Source organism: Rhinatrema bivittatum, chromosome 16, assembly GCF_901001135.1.
Source record: "Rhinatrema bivittatum chromosome 16, aRhiBiv1.1, whole genome shotgun sequence".
NCBI classification, from domain to species: Eukaryota; Metazoa; Chordata; class Amphibia; order Gymnophiona; family Rhinatrematidae; genus Rhinatrema; species Rhinatrema bivittatum.
The window spans coordinates 28,995,780-29,011,432 of NC_042630.1; the positions used below are offsets into that span (position 1 = coordinate 28,995,780).

The 15,653-nt window shown below is 51.7% G+C and overlaps 2 protein-coding genes across 4 annotated transcripts; one reads left to right on the top strand and one right to left on the bottom strand.

Annotated features, from left to right (window-relative positions):
• Positions 1-1,028: 1,028 nt before the first annotated feature.
• LOC115078621 (sodium channel modifier 1-like) lies at positions 1,029-5,218 on the bottom strand. 2 transcript variants are annotated; one of them, XM_029581555.1, is made up of 9 exons: positions 5,035-5,218; positions 4,733-4,803; positions 4,472-4,560; positions 3,468-3,565; positions 2,730-2,830; positions 2,463-2,629; positions 1,998-2,133; positions 1,506-1,651; positions 1,029-1,193 (listed from the first exon to the last, which is right to left on the bottom strand). In XM_029581555.1, the coding sequence occupies exons 1-8, from the start codon at positions 5,083-5,085 to the stop codon at positions 1,552-1,554; spliced, it is 813 nt and encodes a 270-aa protein (XP_029437415.1). In that variant the 5' UTR covers positions 5,086-5,218; the 3' UTR covers positions 1,029-1,193; positions 1,506-1,551. The 2 variants fall into 2 exon arrangements, with proteins under 2 accessions (XP_029437415.1, XP_029437414.1); XM_029581554.1 differs by having other exon boundaries at positions 1,029-1,651; positions 5,035-5,217.
• A 103-nt stretch (positions 5,219-5,321) lies between these two features.
• LOC115078623 (lysM and putative peptidoglycan-binding domain-containing protein 1-like) lies at positions 5,322-14,241 on the top strand. 2 transcript variants are annotated; one of them, XM_029581557.1, is made up of 4 exons: positions 5,348-5,470; positions 6,164-6,451; positions 8,682-8,974; positions 12,421-14,241. In XM_029581557.1, exons 2-4 carry the CDS (start codon positions 6,272-6,274, stop codon positions 12,602-12,604), a joined length of 657 nt encoding a protein of 218 aa, XP_029437417.1. In that variant the 5' UTR covers positions 5,348-5,470; positions 6,164-6,271; the 3' UTR covers positions 12,605-14,241. The 2 variants fall into 2 exon arrangements, with proteins under 2 accessions (XP_029437416.1, XP_029437417.1); XM_029581556.1 differs by having other exon boundaries at positions 5,322-6,451.
• The last annotated feature ends 1,412 nt before the right edge of the window (positions 14,242-15,653 follow it).

The following is a 15,653-nucleotide window of genomic DNA, read 5'->3' on the forward strand; positions in this document are numbered from 1 at the left end:
ACCTCGCCCGTTTTGAGCCTCGCCTGCGGGCGCCGCCGACTCAGGCCAACGCTGCCCAGCAGTTAAGGGGTTAACGCAGAGGGAGGTTTACCTAATGCCTTTGAAAGGCAGGGGCAGATTCAGGGGCTCTTAGGAAGACCCCACAAGGCAGTACAGCGAGAGAGAGAGAGAGACACGAGTTAAGCGTCAGTGGAGGGGACAGAAGCTCAGAGCTGTCCGTTTAAGAGGTAAACTCATTCTTTCTGGATAACAGCATTACCGTTTTCTCAACCTCTCGCTCTGAAGAGTTGTTGCCCTCTGATGTAACGCGGTGCAGGATTACGACCTCTTCCCTTGTTCTTTTTCCAAATCTTCTTCTGAGCCGACGGACTACCCAATCCGTTCTTGCTTTTAGATGACTCTGAGGGACCCAGGGACTCTTGTCTGGTCACACCCAGCCCTGGCACAGGTAGGGGGACTCCTGAGCAGCTGAGATCTGGCATTGAGGAAGTGCTGCGTAGGAAGAGGAGGCAGGGTGCTTCTCGACCTGTCTGGGCCGGGGCCAGCCTTCGTGACACACCTTGGTTAGAAACAAGCAGCTTGCTACAGAGAGGGACGTCACCCCTTTCTGATATCTCCAGTTGCAAAGCCACAGGAGCTGCGATGTTCTCTCCAGCATCTCATTGCTTCCCCGATGAGGGCAGCATGGGAAACTGCATCCTTCCGAGACAGCAGCAGCAGCTCCCTCTGCCTGTGACTCGCCTCAAGGAGCTTACGCTAAGAATTATTCCTTTCCTCTGGGTCTGACCCAGCATGTCCCAGTGTATTTATACCCAGGGACATCAGCAGGTGAAATGGATCCACATGGCTTGGGTTACAGAGAGAATAAGGTGCTCGGAGAGTGGTTCCAGACCTTTCTCCAGACTGCATTGCCCAACCCTCTTTCCCCCTGCAGTGACGCTGTTTTGCTTGTATAGAGCAATATTATCACACATAAGCACGTTGGGCCTCATTACTACCAGCACCCCCAAAAGATAGCAACTGCCAAAAACAGGGTATAAAGCATGTATTTCCATACACATACATTGACATAACAAAAGGAGACAGGTGTAAAATCCTCAGAGGCAGGAGCAGAGCCAGGACAAGGCACATTCATAGTCCGAGGTCTGGAGGTAGCGGTGAAGACAGGAATTGCCGGGATAAGAATTGGGAGCCTACAAAAAAAAAAAAGGTCTGAGCTCCCTGCAAAGCTACAACAGTCCTGACCGAACCCGGCGTCTTTCCACCCTTCCTGGTGTCTCATTTGAGATTCAGGGCGTGAGACCGTGGCAGTGGACGCCGGACACAAAGCTGTCCGCAGGCGATGCAATAAGAATGGGGAAAGCTGCACCCCCCCCCCCCTGCGAAGCTTTCCCCAGCCTCACTGGATTGAACTGCAATGTAGAACCTGGGCCGGGAGGAAGAAACGCCCGCAGTCCCCCTTGCTTGCTGGTGCCACAGGCCCCCTGAGAGTGTTTTAATCTCACACTCAGTCCAGAACAAAAAGCAGGGCTCCCGGGAGCGCTGGAAGGGTCACAGGGTCAGGAAGGCCGGAGGCTGTTCCTCGTCGGAATCAAATTCCACGTTTTCATCTTTGGTCCACTGGCCCGAGGCATCCTGGATCCAACCAGAGCTGCAGAAGAGAGAGAGAGAGAGGAGGCGGGTGAACGTCTGTGCAGACGGAGATGGCATGCATGGGACCCCCCCCCCCCCCGGATGGGGGAGGGGCGGGGAGAATCCTCAGTAGGAGCAAACGTAAGGAAGCGGATACGTGAACGGTCTCCTCTCATCTGACAACAGTGCCAGAAAAGGGGGCACAAAGGCTTTAAATGGGAATGTTTTTTAGAAGTTCCCACTCTGGTCGGCACTGATGGTCTGCGTTACAAGGTGCAGGCGCGGGAGGCAGAGTCCAAGGATACCAATGTGGGAACTTTATCGTCATCTATAATAAAGCCCTTCCCCGTCCCGTGTTTGTTTACCTTCTCAGCAGCAGGTAATGCTCTATAGCACGGCGCTGATCACAGCCTTCTGAGCCAACCTCGGGACAAAGGGCGCGTGGCGTGGCCTTTCCCGTGCTCCGCTTCTTCACTTTCCAACCTCGCCCCTTCAAGGAACCTGTCAGCGAATTTCAGCAAAAAACCCCCACATTACTACTACTTATCTCGCTAGCGCTACTAGGTAAGTGCAGTGCTGTATGGTCCCTGTTCCAAAGAGCTTACCAGCCAGTCAAGATACATTAAAAAAAAAAACTACAGAGAAGCTTGCAAGGTCTTGCTGAAGGCTGCATGAAAAGCGAGCAAGCAGCAGTGCTGGGTTCCACTGAGCGAAACAAGCCTGTCGCTTTAAAAGTAAACCTCATACCTATTCTGCCATGAAGCCGGGCCCGACATATAAAAAAAAAATCTTCAATCACAACGACAAATAATCCAAAGTCAGCATGTTACCTGATGAGCTGCTCTGATGCCCAGGAAGCCTGCTGCTGGGGGTAGCTTCTACTCCAACTGCCTCCTGGCCTGGGTAGGGGCTCTGCGCCCCGCTGCTCTCGCAGGCCGTGCCAATGGCTGAAGGCTCTGACCCGGAGTGGGCGGTGCTCGTACCACTGCTCTCTGACCTGGAAGAGGTTTTGTATTCTTGATAAGTGAGCCCATCCCTGCCTCTCTGCAACACCTGGGAGAGAATAGGCTGGAGGGGGGGGGGGAGGAAAGAATTACCTGCTCCGTCTGCAGCAGCTGTTATAGGGGGTGGCTTTCAGCAAGGCACGATGGGTGATCCTCCTGGTCTGAGCAAGCAGGGGTGCTGGGCCCGCTGGAACCTACAGAGCACAAACAGTTTCAGAGGGCTCATGGCTTCATGCTTTATTTCACTTTCACAGAGAAGTTTTACTGTTCGGGGACAGGACTGTGACCGACTTGGAGAGAAACCAGAAAACCACCACTGAGCTAGAGAAATAGGACTGCCTCTAGGGGTGAGAAAGTCACAGGCTATCCAGCTCTGTTCATTTTACTATTGGGAAGTGAACTGAAGGCCCAACCACCAACCTCACTTCACACAGCTTAACAAATAGCTTTCAGCTGGTAACAAGCCGAATTATATTCCTGCACCATCCAGTCCCAGAGGTGACAGGCTCTGTATCCCTGCCCCCATCCCCTGAGCCCTCCAGTCCTAGAGGTGACAGGCTCTGTATCCCTGCTCCCATCCCCTGAGCCCTCCAGTCCTAGAGCTGACAGGCTCTGTATCCCTGCCCCCATCCCCTGAGCCCTCCAGTCCTAGAGGTGACAGGCTCTGTATCCCTACACCTATCCCGAGCCCTCCAGACCTAGAGGTGAAAGGCTCTGTACACCTGCACCCATCCTCTCAGCCCCTTCCAAATGCAGGTTCCCTTTACGTACCCGGATCAGTCCAGACTATGGGTTATGCCTCCCTTCCAGTGAGCAAGAATGATCCCATACCTGTCCACCAGCCTCCTCAGCTTTCAGAAATGCCACCTGCTGTCGCTTCTGCACCTCATTCTCCTGATCTCGTTTCTTGCCATAAAACCACTGCAGACCTGTGGGGAGAGGAGCCAATCTCCATGTCACTTTGATTCCCAGGAGATCCACCAATGCCTATTAACAAAAAAAATGTATGCTTCCTTCTCAAAGAATATGACAGCCTTCTGTAACCCAGGTGGCTTTAACATCCTTCTTAAATGTTGAAAATAATAAAAAAAAATCCCCACTCTCCAGAAGACACACTGATGACATTGTTAAAACATGTGAAAAGCAATCTAGAGATAACCAATATTTTCCCTTTAAACCCCTGTCACTATCACCAATGAAGAAGAGTTTTCCCAATGGGCATCCTTTTTAAACCAATATACTAGTATGGCAGTGACATGTAGTTCGTAAAAACATTAGGGGTACAATGCAAAGGGTGCTCTGGAATGAGGGGTCATGGGATGCGGGTGCTGGGATAGAATCAGGAGTAATCTAAGAAAATATTTCTTTACAGCAAGGTAATGGATAGATGGAATAGTCTTGGGTGGTGTAGACAAGGACAGTATCTGAATTCAAGAAAGCATGGGACATGCACCGGGGGAGGGGGGTGGTAGGTATTTAGAGATGAGCAGTTGTGTGGATGGACAGACTAGTTCCGCCGTACAGTCTTTTTCTGCCTTCAGGTTTCTATGCAAGAAGTAGAAGTCACAACCCTGGAAGAAATGGAATAGTATATCTGGAGATTTTCTCAGGGCTTCAGGGGGCCACCTGTTTTCCTGCACTGTAGCTCATGGGAGTAGGGGCCCTGCCGATCATGTGCTGCTAGCAATATGGCACCAAACTTGGATGCCCATCAACAGTGCCTCCCTCCAGCACTCACTGCACAGGTCGCTGACCGTGCCCTCATGCACAAGCTGTAGGCTCCTCGGGGCAGGGAATGCGACTGTACTGTGTACACCTAGGGACATGCAACTTACTGGCTACGTGTTTCTTCCCAGCCCTGTGTACGGTGAGCATGTCCAGCGTATCAAAGACAGGCCGGTGAGTGCACACGGTGCAGGCATACCTGAGACAGCAAGAGAAAAAAAAAAAGACAGCACATCAGTCGCCTCTGCTTCTCAGGCAGCACATCTTACACCACATGAGACATCGCAGGCTGAAATCATTCATTTCTCTTCTACTGCAAAAGTGGGAGCCAAAGCTGGGCTCGGCCACAGGATTTCCAGGCCAGACCGGACCTTCCGTTCTTCAGGAGCAGCGCCTCGTCTTCAGGGATGAAGCTTGCAAGGAGCTCTGCCACTCTTCTCTTCTGCAAAGCCAAGCACAGCAGCTGTAAGGATGACTAAAGACATGGGAAGGGGAGCACAGATCTGATTCCCACTCGACCCCCGGGGACCCAGAAATCCGCCCTGTGGCCCAGGCAGACAACAGAGAGCCCCTCCGAGCTCCTGGGATACGTCGGGCGTGACGTGAAATAGCTAAATGATCGGGGATGTGTACCGGGATTGGGCTCTGGTCCGTGGAAAGCCCCGGGACTCACCTTCAACACGTTCAGCTGACTCCCATCGTCACCCTCACGCTTAAACGACATGATGCAGCCTAGGCCGCGCTCCTCCCGGTCGCCGTACTGTCGAGGCCCCCGGGTTTCGCGAACTGCATTTCCCGGCGTGCTCCCCCGTGTTTTCCTTATGCCGACCTCCGATCAGGACTACAACTCCCAGAATACGCTCTCCGCCGCCATGACAGTGCGCGTCAGGGAGCTCGGGGATTGTGGGTAACGAAGTTCCGGCTTTACTCTTCGCCCTGCGTCGGCGGAAGAGTGGGGCGGGGCTTTCGCTTGCCCCGGAACTACAACTCCCAGAGCGCCTGGGTACTTCTGCAATTGAGTCCGCTGTCACTGGCATTGGAACACGGAGAGCCGGCAGCTTCCCTCTTCTAACGCAGGGAGGACCAGAGCAGAGGGGGCAGAAACTCTAGTGGGTGTGAGAGGGTAGAAACCCCAGTGCGGCCTGAGAGAGGGGGCAAAACCCCCAGTGCGGCCCGAGGCAGGGGGAGAGAGGGGGCAGAAACCCCTGAGTGGCCTGAGGCAGGGGGAGAGAGAACAGAAACCCCTGAGCGGCCTGAGGCAGGGGAAGAGAGGGGCAGAAACCCCAGCTGGATCTGAGGGGAGCACAAACTCCAGTGTGGTCTGGGGGAGGGTGGCAGAGACTCCAGTGTGGACTGAGGGTGGGGGAGAGAGGGCAGAAACCCCTGAGTGACCTGAGAGGAGCACAAACTCCAGTGTGGTCTGGGGAGAGGGGCAGAAACCCCAGTGTGGTGTAAATGAGTGGGAGAAAGGGGACTAGAAACTGGGTATGGTCTGAGGGAGGGAGGAGAGGGGAATAGAAACCCTGGAGTGGTTTGAGGCAGGGCTGCTGACCTCTCCTAGCTCGGGATGTGTTATAGTGAATGAGAGAGAATCAGGGAGCAGAATCAAGTTACTGCTGTCTGTCTTTAATAAGAAAGAGTCATGAGAGCGCAGCACAACAACATTGTTATGGCCAGATTTTGTGTAATTTGATTTTAGTGATTAAAGCTTGCTGGGAGGAGTAACTGCACAATGGCACAGACTGCTGCTGCTGCTTGCTTTGAAGAAGCTGCTAACATTGAGTGATGCTGTTTGTTCCCAGCTGAGCCCTGTGGGAAGATTCTTGGCAGGTCCCCTGGGAGTGAGGGGCGGAATCTGTCACAGACTCTGGACAGCCCCCACGGTTTAGGGACCTGGGTGTACAGGAGCGATGGCATCCTCCCCCGGGCAAGGGTCCTCAGGAGGGTCTGCTCTGCTGCGCGGTGCCAGGACCCGGTCTTACGGAAGCCTGGTGCAGTCTGCCTACTCCCCCGTGAGACAACGCAGGATTGAGCACCAGCTGGATCCAGGGGACACCTTACAGGGATTGGCACTCAAATATGGCGTTACGGTAAGACTGGTGTGCCAACCAAAGTGATGTTGATCCAGTTGGATCCTTAGCTTTTATTTGTTATTGCCTTTTGTTTTGAGATGTAAATACCTCTCTGGGTCTGATTTTCCATTCTGTTCACTTTTAATGTGACGTCTTGTAGATCTTTTTAGCCGATTTGCAATGGGAAGAAGGTGTAGGAGATCACTGTGTCTGTGTTTTCCTCATGGTGCTTCCCTGTGTAAATGTGGGCAGCATGCACAACGCCAGTGCATTGCTATCCACACTCTTTGCCTGTGCCCGAAAGAACGTGCAGAGATCGGAAAATTTATTTTATTTTATTTATAGATTCTTTTATACGCGGTACGTATAGTTATACATCACCTCGGTTTACAATGAATGAAATCTCTCCATGTGCTTTCACGCCCACAACCTAACTCTGCCCCTTTATTCATGTGGACTTTAACCCCTCTCCTGGGATTGGGAGGGGGGGCAATATTCAGACTGTCTTTAAGTGGATCACCCCACATTCACCTGTTTAAAAAAAAAAGCTGTGCTTTTCCCTTGGACCTCAGTTAGTGACCTAGAACCTCAGATTACAAGAGACCGACTCCTTCGCCTGTAACTAAACCCTAAAAATCTTATAACCCACTTATCACAACAGATCGCCGTTCTAAGTGGAGAGATGGAAAAGGAAGGCCTGTAAGGGTGTGTGTGAATCTTCTTTCTTTCTCGAAATCAAAAGCCTGGGGGAGTGAGTGAATAACTGGAGTCTTTAGCTGATGGTGATCCTTTTTTAATGGGATGTGAACTTTCCACAACCACACGGCCCGCCCCCCCCTTGTCAAATGTGACTGTAGACGTGTCTTTTACAGGGTGCTCAGAAGCCCGTGCCCCACCCTCAAGGAGAAATGGCTTTTATATTTGCTCTTTTGTAACAATCGGGCTGATCCAATAGAGTGCGCTCAGCCGAGCGCACTGTTTAACCCGTGGTTGGACGCGCATCCACGAGCCCTTATTCCAGAAGGGGATTAGCGCGTCCAAAACGCACGTCCAACCCCCCCCCCCCCCCCCCCCCCCCCCGCGAAACTAGTGGCGCTCAACACACGCAAATGCATGTTGATGAGCGCTATTAGCTATTCTCCCCGGATCCGACCCCCTCATATTTTTACGCTCAGAAACGAATGCCTGCCCCCAGCGATATTAAGTCTGAGGAACCAAAAGGTTTAAAAAAAAAAAAAAAAAGCATGCTGGCGGTCAGGTTAGGAAAAGGGGCGCTCCATTAACGAGCATCCGTTTTCCTAGCCCTTGGCGTCCGTTTTCCCAATTCACTGACAGCCACCTCTCCTGGGTGCCCTCTGCCGAGGAGGTGCTAGAGGCGCACGCTTGTCCCTAGCGACTCCGCGACTCCTTGGCAGAGCAACCCTCTCCCCTCATTTAAATATTCTATCGTGCGCCCAAGAGAGGTGGCTGGGCACGCGCTAGGAAAGCGGACGCTCAACACCGAGTGCCTCTTTTCCGAGCGGCTTTATTAGAACGGCCTGAATACGTGACTCCTGGAACCCTTTTGTCTTTGGGGACCCACCAAAGAGCAGAGACGGCTCCCGTGATGCCGTGGCATCACGGGAGCCGTCCTAGATTCACACCTCCGCTAGATCAGTTGCGTTTTGACTGTTGCTTTCATCTGGTGAATGTTAACCTAAAATTGTTGCTGATAATTTTTATATTCCGAGGATGCCACAACCAGGTTTGGTTTGCTTTAAAATTCAGGAAGATGCCACTGTGTTTTCAGAGGGGTAGCCGGGTTCGTATGTAGTGGCAGAAGCGACACAGAGGCCGGTGGCACCTTAGACTAACAGAGTTATTGAGGCATCGGCTTTCGAGGACAAGAGTTTGAAATGCAAGTCACCTTTCCACCCATGCCCGGCTGCATCCGACGAAGTGGATTCTGGTCCTCGAAAGCCGATGCCTCAATAACTCTTGTTAGTCTAAGGTGCCACCGGTCTTTGTGTCGTTTCTACTACCCTATGCAAACACGACGGCCATTTCCTAAATTTGAAGCAAATCAGGTGTCACCAGCCTGTATTTGGTTCCATGTCCTGTTGATTTACCCAGTGGGTCCACGTCATGGCCCTGTAGATGCCACGCCAGGACCTGTAGATGCGCTCTGGGATGGCACCACGTCAGCTTGCAACTTGCTCTGGCCTTTCGTCACCTCCGTGCTTCTTGTTTCCCCGCCTTCCCTTCCTAGATGGAGCAGATTAAGCGAGCGAACAGGCTGTACACGGGCGACTCGATCTTTTTGAAGAAAACCCTCTACATCCCCATCCTGATGGAGCAGAAGGGGCTGAGCCCCGAGGAGGAAGGAAGAGGCGAGAGGGATGTAAGCACCAACCAGCCAGAGGAGGGGGAGGAGGAGACGGTGGCGCAGGGGGCCGCCCAGCCTGAGGACCTGTCTGCCAAAGATTTCTTGAAGAAACTGGATTCTAAAATCACGGTGTCGAAGAGGGCTGTGGTGAAGACCCTGCACAACAGCGAGATCTTGTGAGTACAAAGTCCCTGGTCCTGAAGGTAAAGCCTTTGAAGAGCAGGCATGAGAGAAGTGTCTGCCGGGGGTTATGCACACGGATGGACAGCAAAGGGTGGGTGGGTATAGAGTGAGGGGGCAGCAGGAGAAGCAGGGTTGTGGAGATGGCGGGAGCTTGCGAGTCACGGTGCAGGACTGAATCGCCCATCGCTGCACAATGTCTACGCAAGAGGGGTTCCACCCTCCTCTCGTGCTGTGGGCAGGCGGGGGGGGGGGGGGGGGGCTGACAGCTTGTCACATCCAGCAGGGATCTCTGTCGCCCTTTCTAGAGCAGTGTCCTGACCTATCCCAAATGTCTGCCCCACTGTGCTTGAGGCAGTGTCTGCTCAAGTGACTTCTGTAGAACAGGCCCCCTGACCTCTAATTAAAAAAAAAAAACATGTTATATTCGCGCTGGGGATTTCATGTCTTGAAAGACTGGGTCAGTCTCCTAAGGGTCTTTTGTATTCTAGGTTGCACAGATTGCATTTAGGTTTGTCCTTATGCTTGGGATAAGTGACGAGCGTCTCAGTTGCCTCTCCAGTTCTGTGGCAGTGGCAGCTTCCGGTGCTTTTCTCCTGTCATGGAGCACCTCCAGCAGGCTGAACCACTAGGGTCCTGAAATGAGAAGTGCCTTCCCAGCAACATCTCTAGACCCCCCCTCGTTTCCATCTCAGATAGTGGAGAAAATGAGCATACAGAGTGCCATGGTGAGTCAGACCATGGTCCATCAAGCCCAGCATCCCATCTCTGACGTTGGTCAGTCCAGGTCCCAAAAAAGATCTAATTCCTGTCACTCCCAAGGATAGCAATAGCGTTCCATGGTCTACCTGGCTGATCATGTGCTATGGACTTTTCCTCCAGGAACTTGTCCAGACCTCTATTAAACCCCGCTACGCTCGCCACCCTCATCACGTCCTCTGGCAGCAGCTTGATTGTGCGCTGAGTGAAAAAGTCCTTTCTACCATCTCTTTTGAACCTGCTGGTTGCTGGTTTCATGGAATGCCCCTGTGGTTTAGTATCATTTGAAAAGGTAAATCTTCAAATTTGATCCCCTCACTCGTCCCCTTTCCAGGTCATTTTATGAATCTGTTAAACGGCAGAGGTCCCAGTACAGATGCCTGTGCTACTCCACTTTTTGGGGACCTGCCTCCTGTCCCCATGACTTTGTAATTTCCTGAGGAGTCTTTCATGAGGAACTTTGTCAAATGCCTTCTGAAAATCCAGGTATACCGTATCACCCTTAGCCACATGTCTGTTTAGAATAGCTTCTACCATTTTGTCCAGCACTGACATCAGGCTACCGGGTTATGATTTCCCAGTCACCCCCTAGAGCCCTCTTTTTTTTTTTTTTTATAAATTGGCACTACATTGGCCACACTCCAGTTTTCAGGTATTGTGGCTGTTTTAAATCGGGGGGAGTGGGCCAACTATGGCCATCTGGCCAGAACCGGCAGGTCTCCAGGTTTTTTTTTGTGGCCCACCTATCTCGAGCTGGAGCCCCATTATGTGCGGCCCGCCGAGATTCTGACCCGACCTCATCCTCAATGGCCTAACATCGCTCGCATCGGCCCGTCATTTCGGGCCTTGGTTGATGATGTTTGGGCTGGCGGATCCAGGGCAGTGACAGCATGGGCTTTTTGATTGCTTGCGTCTTCAAAGGTATTATCTCCAGGCACGTGGGTAGCATTACTTCCCATCCGTGACTGTAACTGACTAGTGCTAAATGAAGTTCAGTGAATTACCCCAGGTTGGTGTTCGTTCACATTGCATATCGTGTGTCTGACAACTAGTTTAGAGTGACAGTAGTGACAGAATATTGTTGCTGGCTTGGAGTCCTTTGAGTAGCCCTGTGGGTAAATAAGGAAGTAACCTTTCTGCCCCCATCCTTTCTCAAGGAGCTTTCTGCCCCTCCCCCTGGTGTAGACAAGAGCCAGTAATGTGGTCCCCAATTAAAGAACAGTTTGCCCACCTCTATTTTAAATAATAGGTGTTAGATTACTAGTAACAGGTTTGCAGTTTCATTTTTTAGTTCTTTGGGTAGATACCATCCGGTCCTGGTGATTTCTTATGCTTTAGTTTGTCTGTTTGATCTATTAAAACTCATTTCTGTGATAATGGAGGATATAATGTTTATTTGTTTAAATATTTCTGTTCCGCTAAATAACAGAACATCTGTGCTAAGTTACAAAAAACATACATGTTATAATGCATCCACAAATCATCATCAGTAAAGACTGAGGCAAAGAAATCATTCAGTTTTCCTGCTATTTCCTTGACTTTCCTGAATGCTCCTTTTGCCCCTCTGTCATCTAACGGCCCTACCGACTCCCTCACAGGCTTTTTGCCAAACTTCTTCTTAAATTCTCTCTTGGCCTGTCCTACTACTGTTTTACATCTAACTTACCAGTGGTTTTGCTCTTCCTTATTTTCCTCATTCGGGTCTGCTTTCCCGTTTTTAAAAGACGCCTTGTTGGCTTTAACTGCCTCTTTCACCTCACCATTAAACCATGCTGGAAGTCATTTGGTCTTCCTTCAAGCTTTTTAATGCATGGAATACATTTTATCTGGGCTTCCAAATGGTATTTTTAAACAATGTCCACCCCTCATGCAAACTTTTAACCTTTGCAGCTGTTCCTTTCTGTGTTTTTCTGATTAATTTCCTCATTCTATCATAGTCTGTCTTTTTAAAGGTATGTGACTGCAGTAGTCTAAAAAGGCAGACTGATAAAATAAGGAAATTAGATACCAAAACACTAAAAGTAGTGTTACAAAGGTTAAAAGGGAAGCCTAGAGGCTTTGAGATATCAGGGGAGAGGATTCTTGCTTGCTCCCACCCTCCGACTTTTCTCATCTACTGTCTCCCCACACTGTGGCATTTTCCTTGCTGTAAAACTGTTTATCTAGCCAGACAGACTCTGTGGCACCTCCCGGTGCTGCCAGGTCTCGCTGGAAGAATCCCTGTGTGACTCTGGACCTGTCTGATACATGCAGCTCCTAGCTGTTAGTACCCAAGGGCAGATCTTTCCCAGGGAAGCTTATGCCAGCTCCTGCTGTCGCGCGCACACCTGCGTCTTGGTGTTGCCGGGCTCACAGGGACTTTATCATTATCTCGTGCCCTACCCATTCTGCGCATATATGGTTTGCATCTGTATATATATATCAGGAGCCCCCGCTGAAAACAAGGCACTCTGGTCATGTGTGAATGTTTGTAAAAGAGCGCATGCTGGGCTATTGATTTTGTCTAGAATTTGAACTATTTATTTCTTCTGGGCTGGTGCTGCTGTGCCAGGCATTTAACAAAGGCTTGCCCAGCTAAGCGGGGTGTCTGTCCGTTCCGTGCAGCGCCCAGAGGCAGGATCGTCGAGCCTGTTCTGAGCGGAGCCCGCATGACCATAAGTTAACAGGACTCTCTTTCCGCCAGGATTCCCCAGGGAGAGGCCAGCTCATGCAGCGGGACAAGCAGCTGCCGAGGCGCCACGCGAGATCAGGATGGCACCCGCTCTCCCCGCACGCACCAGCGCTCCCTGCTGGGGCCTGTGCCCCTCACCAGGACCACGCGGGCGGCGACGCTGAAGGACCACGAGGACGAGCTCTTTAAACTTTGACCTCCCAAAAGGAGCGACCGCAGCCGGGAGCGCTTCACTCTCCGTCCCCTCCGCCTTGCTGTGAAGGAGGAGGAGGGGAGCGGCCTGTCTCGAGTGGAAAACCTGCCCACAAAACTCCTCCCGGTCATTTTGGCCACCTGCTGATGCAAACGAGAGGCCAGCTTGGTATTTTGCTGTGGTTGCCCCTTGGCTGTTGGATTTCGGACCGTTCAACCTTCCTACGTAAAATGGGAATCAACCACCCTTGAAACATGTTTAGGGACAGAGGACACTGTTCGTTTGCACGCATAATGTTCTGCTGCTGAATTTGGATGGGGGACGGAGCTCCCCGCCCCCAAATCCTACAGCGTGGAAGTCTGGAGAGCCGCCGGCTCATGTGAGCCTGCCTGGTAGAGGTTGCCAGTGATGTGAATTGACAGGTTCTGCCCTGGGGTGGGGGATGGGTTGGGGCAGCATACAGAAGTACTACAGGTCCTCTTACCTGCCCAGCCAGCAAAATAGAAATATAGGGGGGGGGGGGGGGGCAGAAGGCAGCGACAAAACTAGAATGAACGACCCTGTACCTTCTTGCAATGAGCTTAGTAGTGCTGGCAGCTCGGACCTTCTGGCCCTCTGCCCTTACACGCTGCTAAATGTCTTCAGCTAGCACAGTCTCCACCGGGCTGTTTCCCAGGTCTGCGGAGGGGACGGTCATTCATGACTTTGAGTTACTTTTTTTTTTTTTTTGGAAAGCGAAACACCCCCTCGCTGTCCTAAGGCAAGAAATGCCCCCCCCCCCCCCCGCGCTTGCCCCCCTGCAGGTTTGATTCCATCGAAGTGATGATGGCAGCAGGATGCAGCCGGCCCTGCCTTGTTAAAGAGGTGGTGGCTGTGGGGAGGGGATCTGGGGCGTGTGCAGTATCTTGCATCCATGATTTTCAACACCGACAGTACGGGCGGCCCTGCCCAGCGCACACGGGTGACTGATTTCTGTACCTCACACGGTCCCAGGAAGAGAGGCACGCCCTCCCCCACCCTCTGTCGCCATTGCCTCCTCTTTCTGGGCTGTGGTCTCGCTGTTCTCTAATCTCATTCCTGGCCCCCTCTCCTGGTTTACTGAAAGACTCTTTCTCGCTGATCGCCATCTGCCCCTTGTCTGTGTGCTAAAGTGAATGTCATGAAGAGCAGTTTGGAGGTTTACTGGATTCAATGTAGTATTTTAAAAAAAAAAAGTCAAATCTGTGGGGGTGGGGAGACAAACAAGTGTTCTTATGTGTATAAGAGGATTGCCGGATAAAGGTCTTTCCTCTCTCCCCTGCTTGCACGCCTGTGCGGAGCGCCGCACCGATGGAGAAAACCATGCCAGGCCCCGGTTTGGAACTCGGCGGAGTTACTGAACGTGACCCGAGCGAGGAGGACTGGGCACAACCAAATCCCCTGCTTTGCCTTACTGTTTCCCCTTGTCTTTTCCTTAATGTCTTGATTTACCAAGACCCATCCAACTGTCTATCGGCCACCTACCAAACCTGAGTCCCACCTGCCCCTTGTGGCGAAAGGTTGAGCAGGAATGTGTCTGACAGTTCTGTAAGAGGGGTGGTTGGCACCTGTAAAACCTGAAAGGAAGCTTCTGTCACTGCAATAAACTCTGTACAATTTCAGGCTGAGTCCAAGCTGCATTCTTCACAGTGACCACCGGGGGCTCTCCCTGCACGTGGTAAGTGATGATGCGATCGGGCTTAGCCAGACTGGGCCTTCTGGTCCACACTCGAGAGTGAACATCTGCAGGGCTTTTGCATCTCCAGTGCGCTCCACCTGATGGAAGGAGGTCGACTAGCTCACCTTTCTGACCCTGTCTCTGAATATCGCATCACTCGGCCTTACCGACTCTTCTAACAATGCCCACCCGTCCGTTGGCCGTGTGCGTGCATCTGCCTTTTTTTTTCCCAGATATCTTCCTGAAACGGAGCCTATGACGTTACCTGCACCATTGGGAGCATAGCTAGAGTTTCCATTAAATGTAATGGTGCGAACCCCTGGGCTGCGTGCGCCCTGAATGTGTGTTAGACCCCAGTACAAGGATGATCAGAAGGCGGTCCCCCAGCCCACCCCCGCCTTAGCATAAATACACTTTCCGGGATAAGCTGTCCAGCATGCTAACCTCTTGGCCCCTTCTGTGGACTTCCATAAATCATGACGGCAGAGGACCACGAGACCACTTTACCTGCTATCCTTTCACTTCCAGGCCACTAAGAATCCTTTACACTTGTCCTAAGAGCTACTGAAGAGCATTACTGGTTTTGCTTCCCCTGTGGCGTTGTTCCTCTGTATCCACCGCCCTGCCCATGAAGAGAGACTTTTTTTGGAGTCCTTTTCCTTTGGAAGGGGGTGGGGGGGTGGGGAGAACCCATGATGGGGACCGGAAGTCATTACAAGGGCTAGGCTGTGGCGGGCATGTTCATCTGCTGATCTCAAGACCCTAAAATCCTCTGATCCAAAGAGCTACCCTCTGGGAAGGGATATCCATAATGAACTAACTAGTGGAGCAAGCGGTGTGGGTGCTATAACGGATCTGCTCCCCCCTTACAGCATCATATCCAACGAGAGACCCTCTGGGAAGGGATATCCATAATGAACTAACTAGTGGAGCAAGCGGTGTGGGTGCTATAACGGATCTGTCCCCCCGTTACAGCATCATATCCAAAGAGAGACCCTCTGGGAAGGGATATCCATAATGAACTAACTAGTGGAGCAAGCGGTGTGGGTGCTATAACGGATCTGTCCCCCTGTTACAGCATCATATCCAAAGAGAGACCCTCTGGGAAGGGATATCTATAATGAACTAACTAGCGGAGCAAGCGGTGTGGGTGCTATAACGGATCTGCTCCCCCCTTACAGCATCATATCCAAAGAGAGACCCTCTGGGAAGGGATATCCATAATGAACTAACTAGTGGAGCAAGCGGTGTGGGTGCTATAACAGATCTGTCCCTCCTTACAGAATCATATCCAAAGAGAGACCCTCTGGGAAGTGATATCCATAATGAACTAACGAGTGGAGCAAGCGGTGTGGG

Bases quoted from the DNA above. Each gene is read 5' to 3' on its own strand.
- LOC115078623 (XM_029581556.1), top strand. From the start codon at position 6,272: ATGGCATCCTCCCCCGGGCAAGGGTCCTCAGGAGGGTCTGCTCTGCTG. The intron at 6,452-8,681 runs GTAAGACTGGTG...TTCCCTTCCTAG, and splicing joins CACTCAAATATGGCGTTACG to ATGGAGCAGATTAAGCGAGC. The intron at 8,975-12,420 runs GTGAGTACAAAG...TCTTTCCGCCAG, and splicing joins CTGCACAACAGCGAGATCTT to GATTCCCCAGGGAGAGGCCA.
- LOC115078621 (XM_029581555.1), bottom strand. From the start codon at position 5,085: ATGTCGTTTAAGCGTGAGGGTGACGATGGGAGTCAGCTGAACGTGTTG. The intron at 2,831-3,467 runs GTATGGGATCAT...TGTGCTCTGTAG, and splicing joins CTGAGGAGGCTGGTGGACAG to GTTCCAGCGGGCCCAGCACC. The intron at 2,134-2,462 runs GTAACATGCTGA...ATTCGCTGACAG, and splicing joins GCATCAGAGCAGCTCATCAG to GTTCCTTGAAGGGGCGAGGT.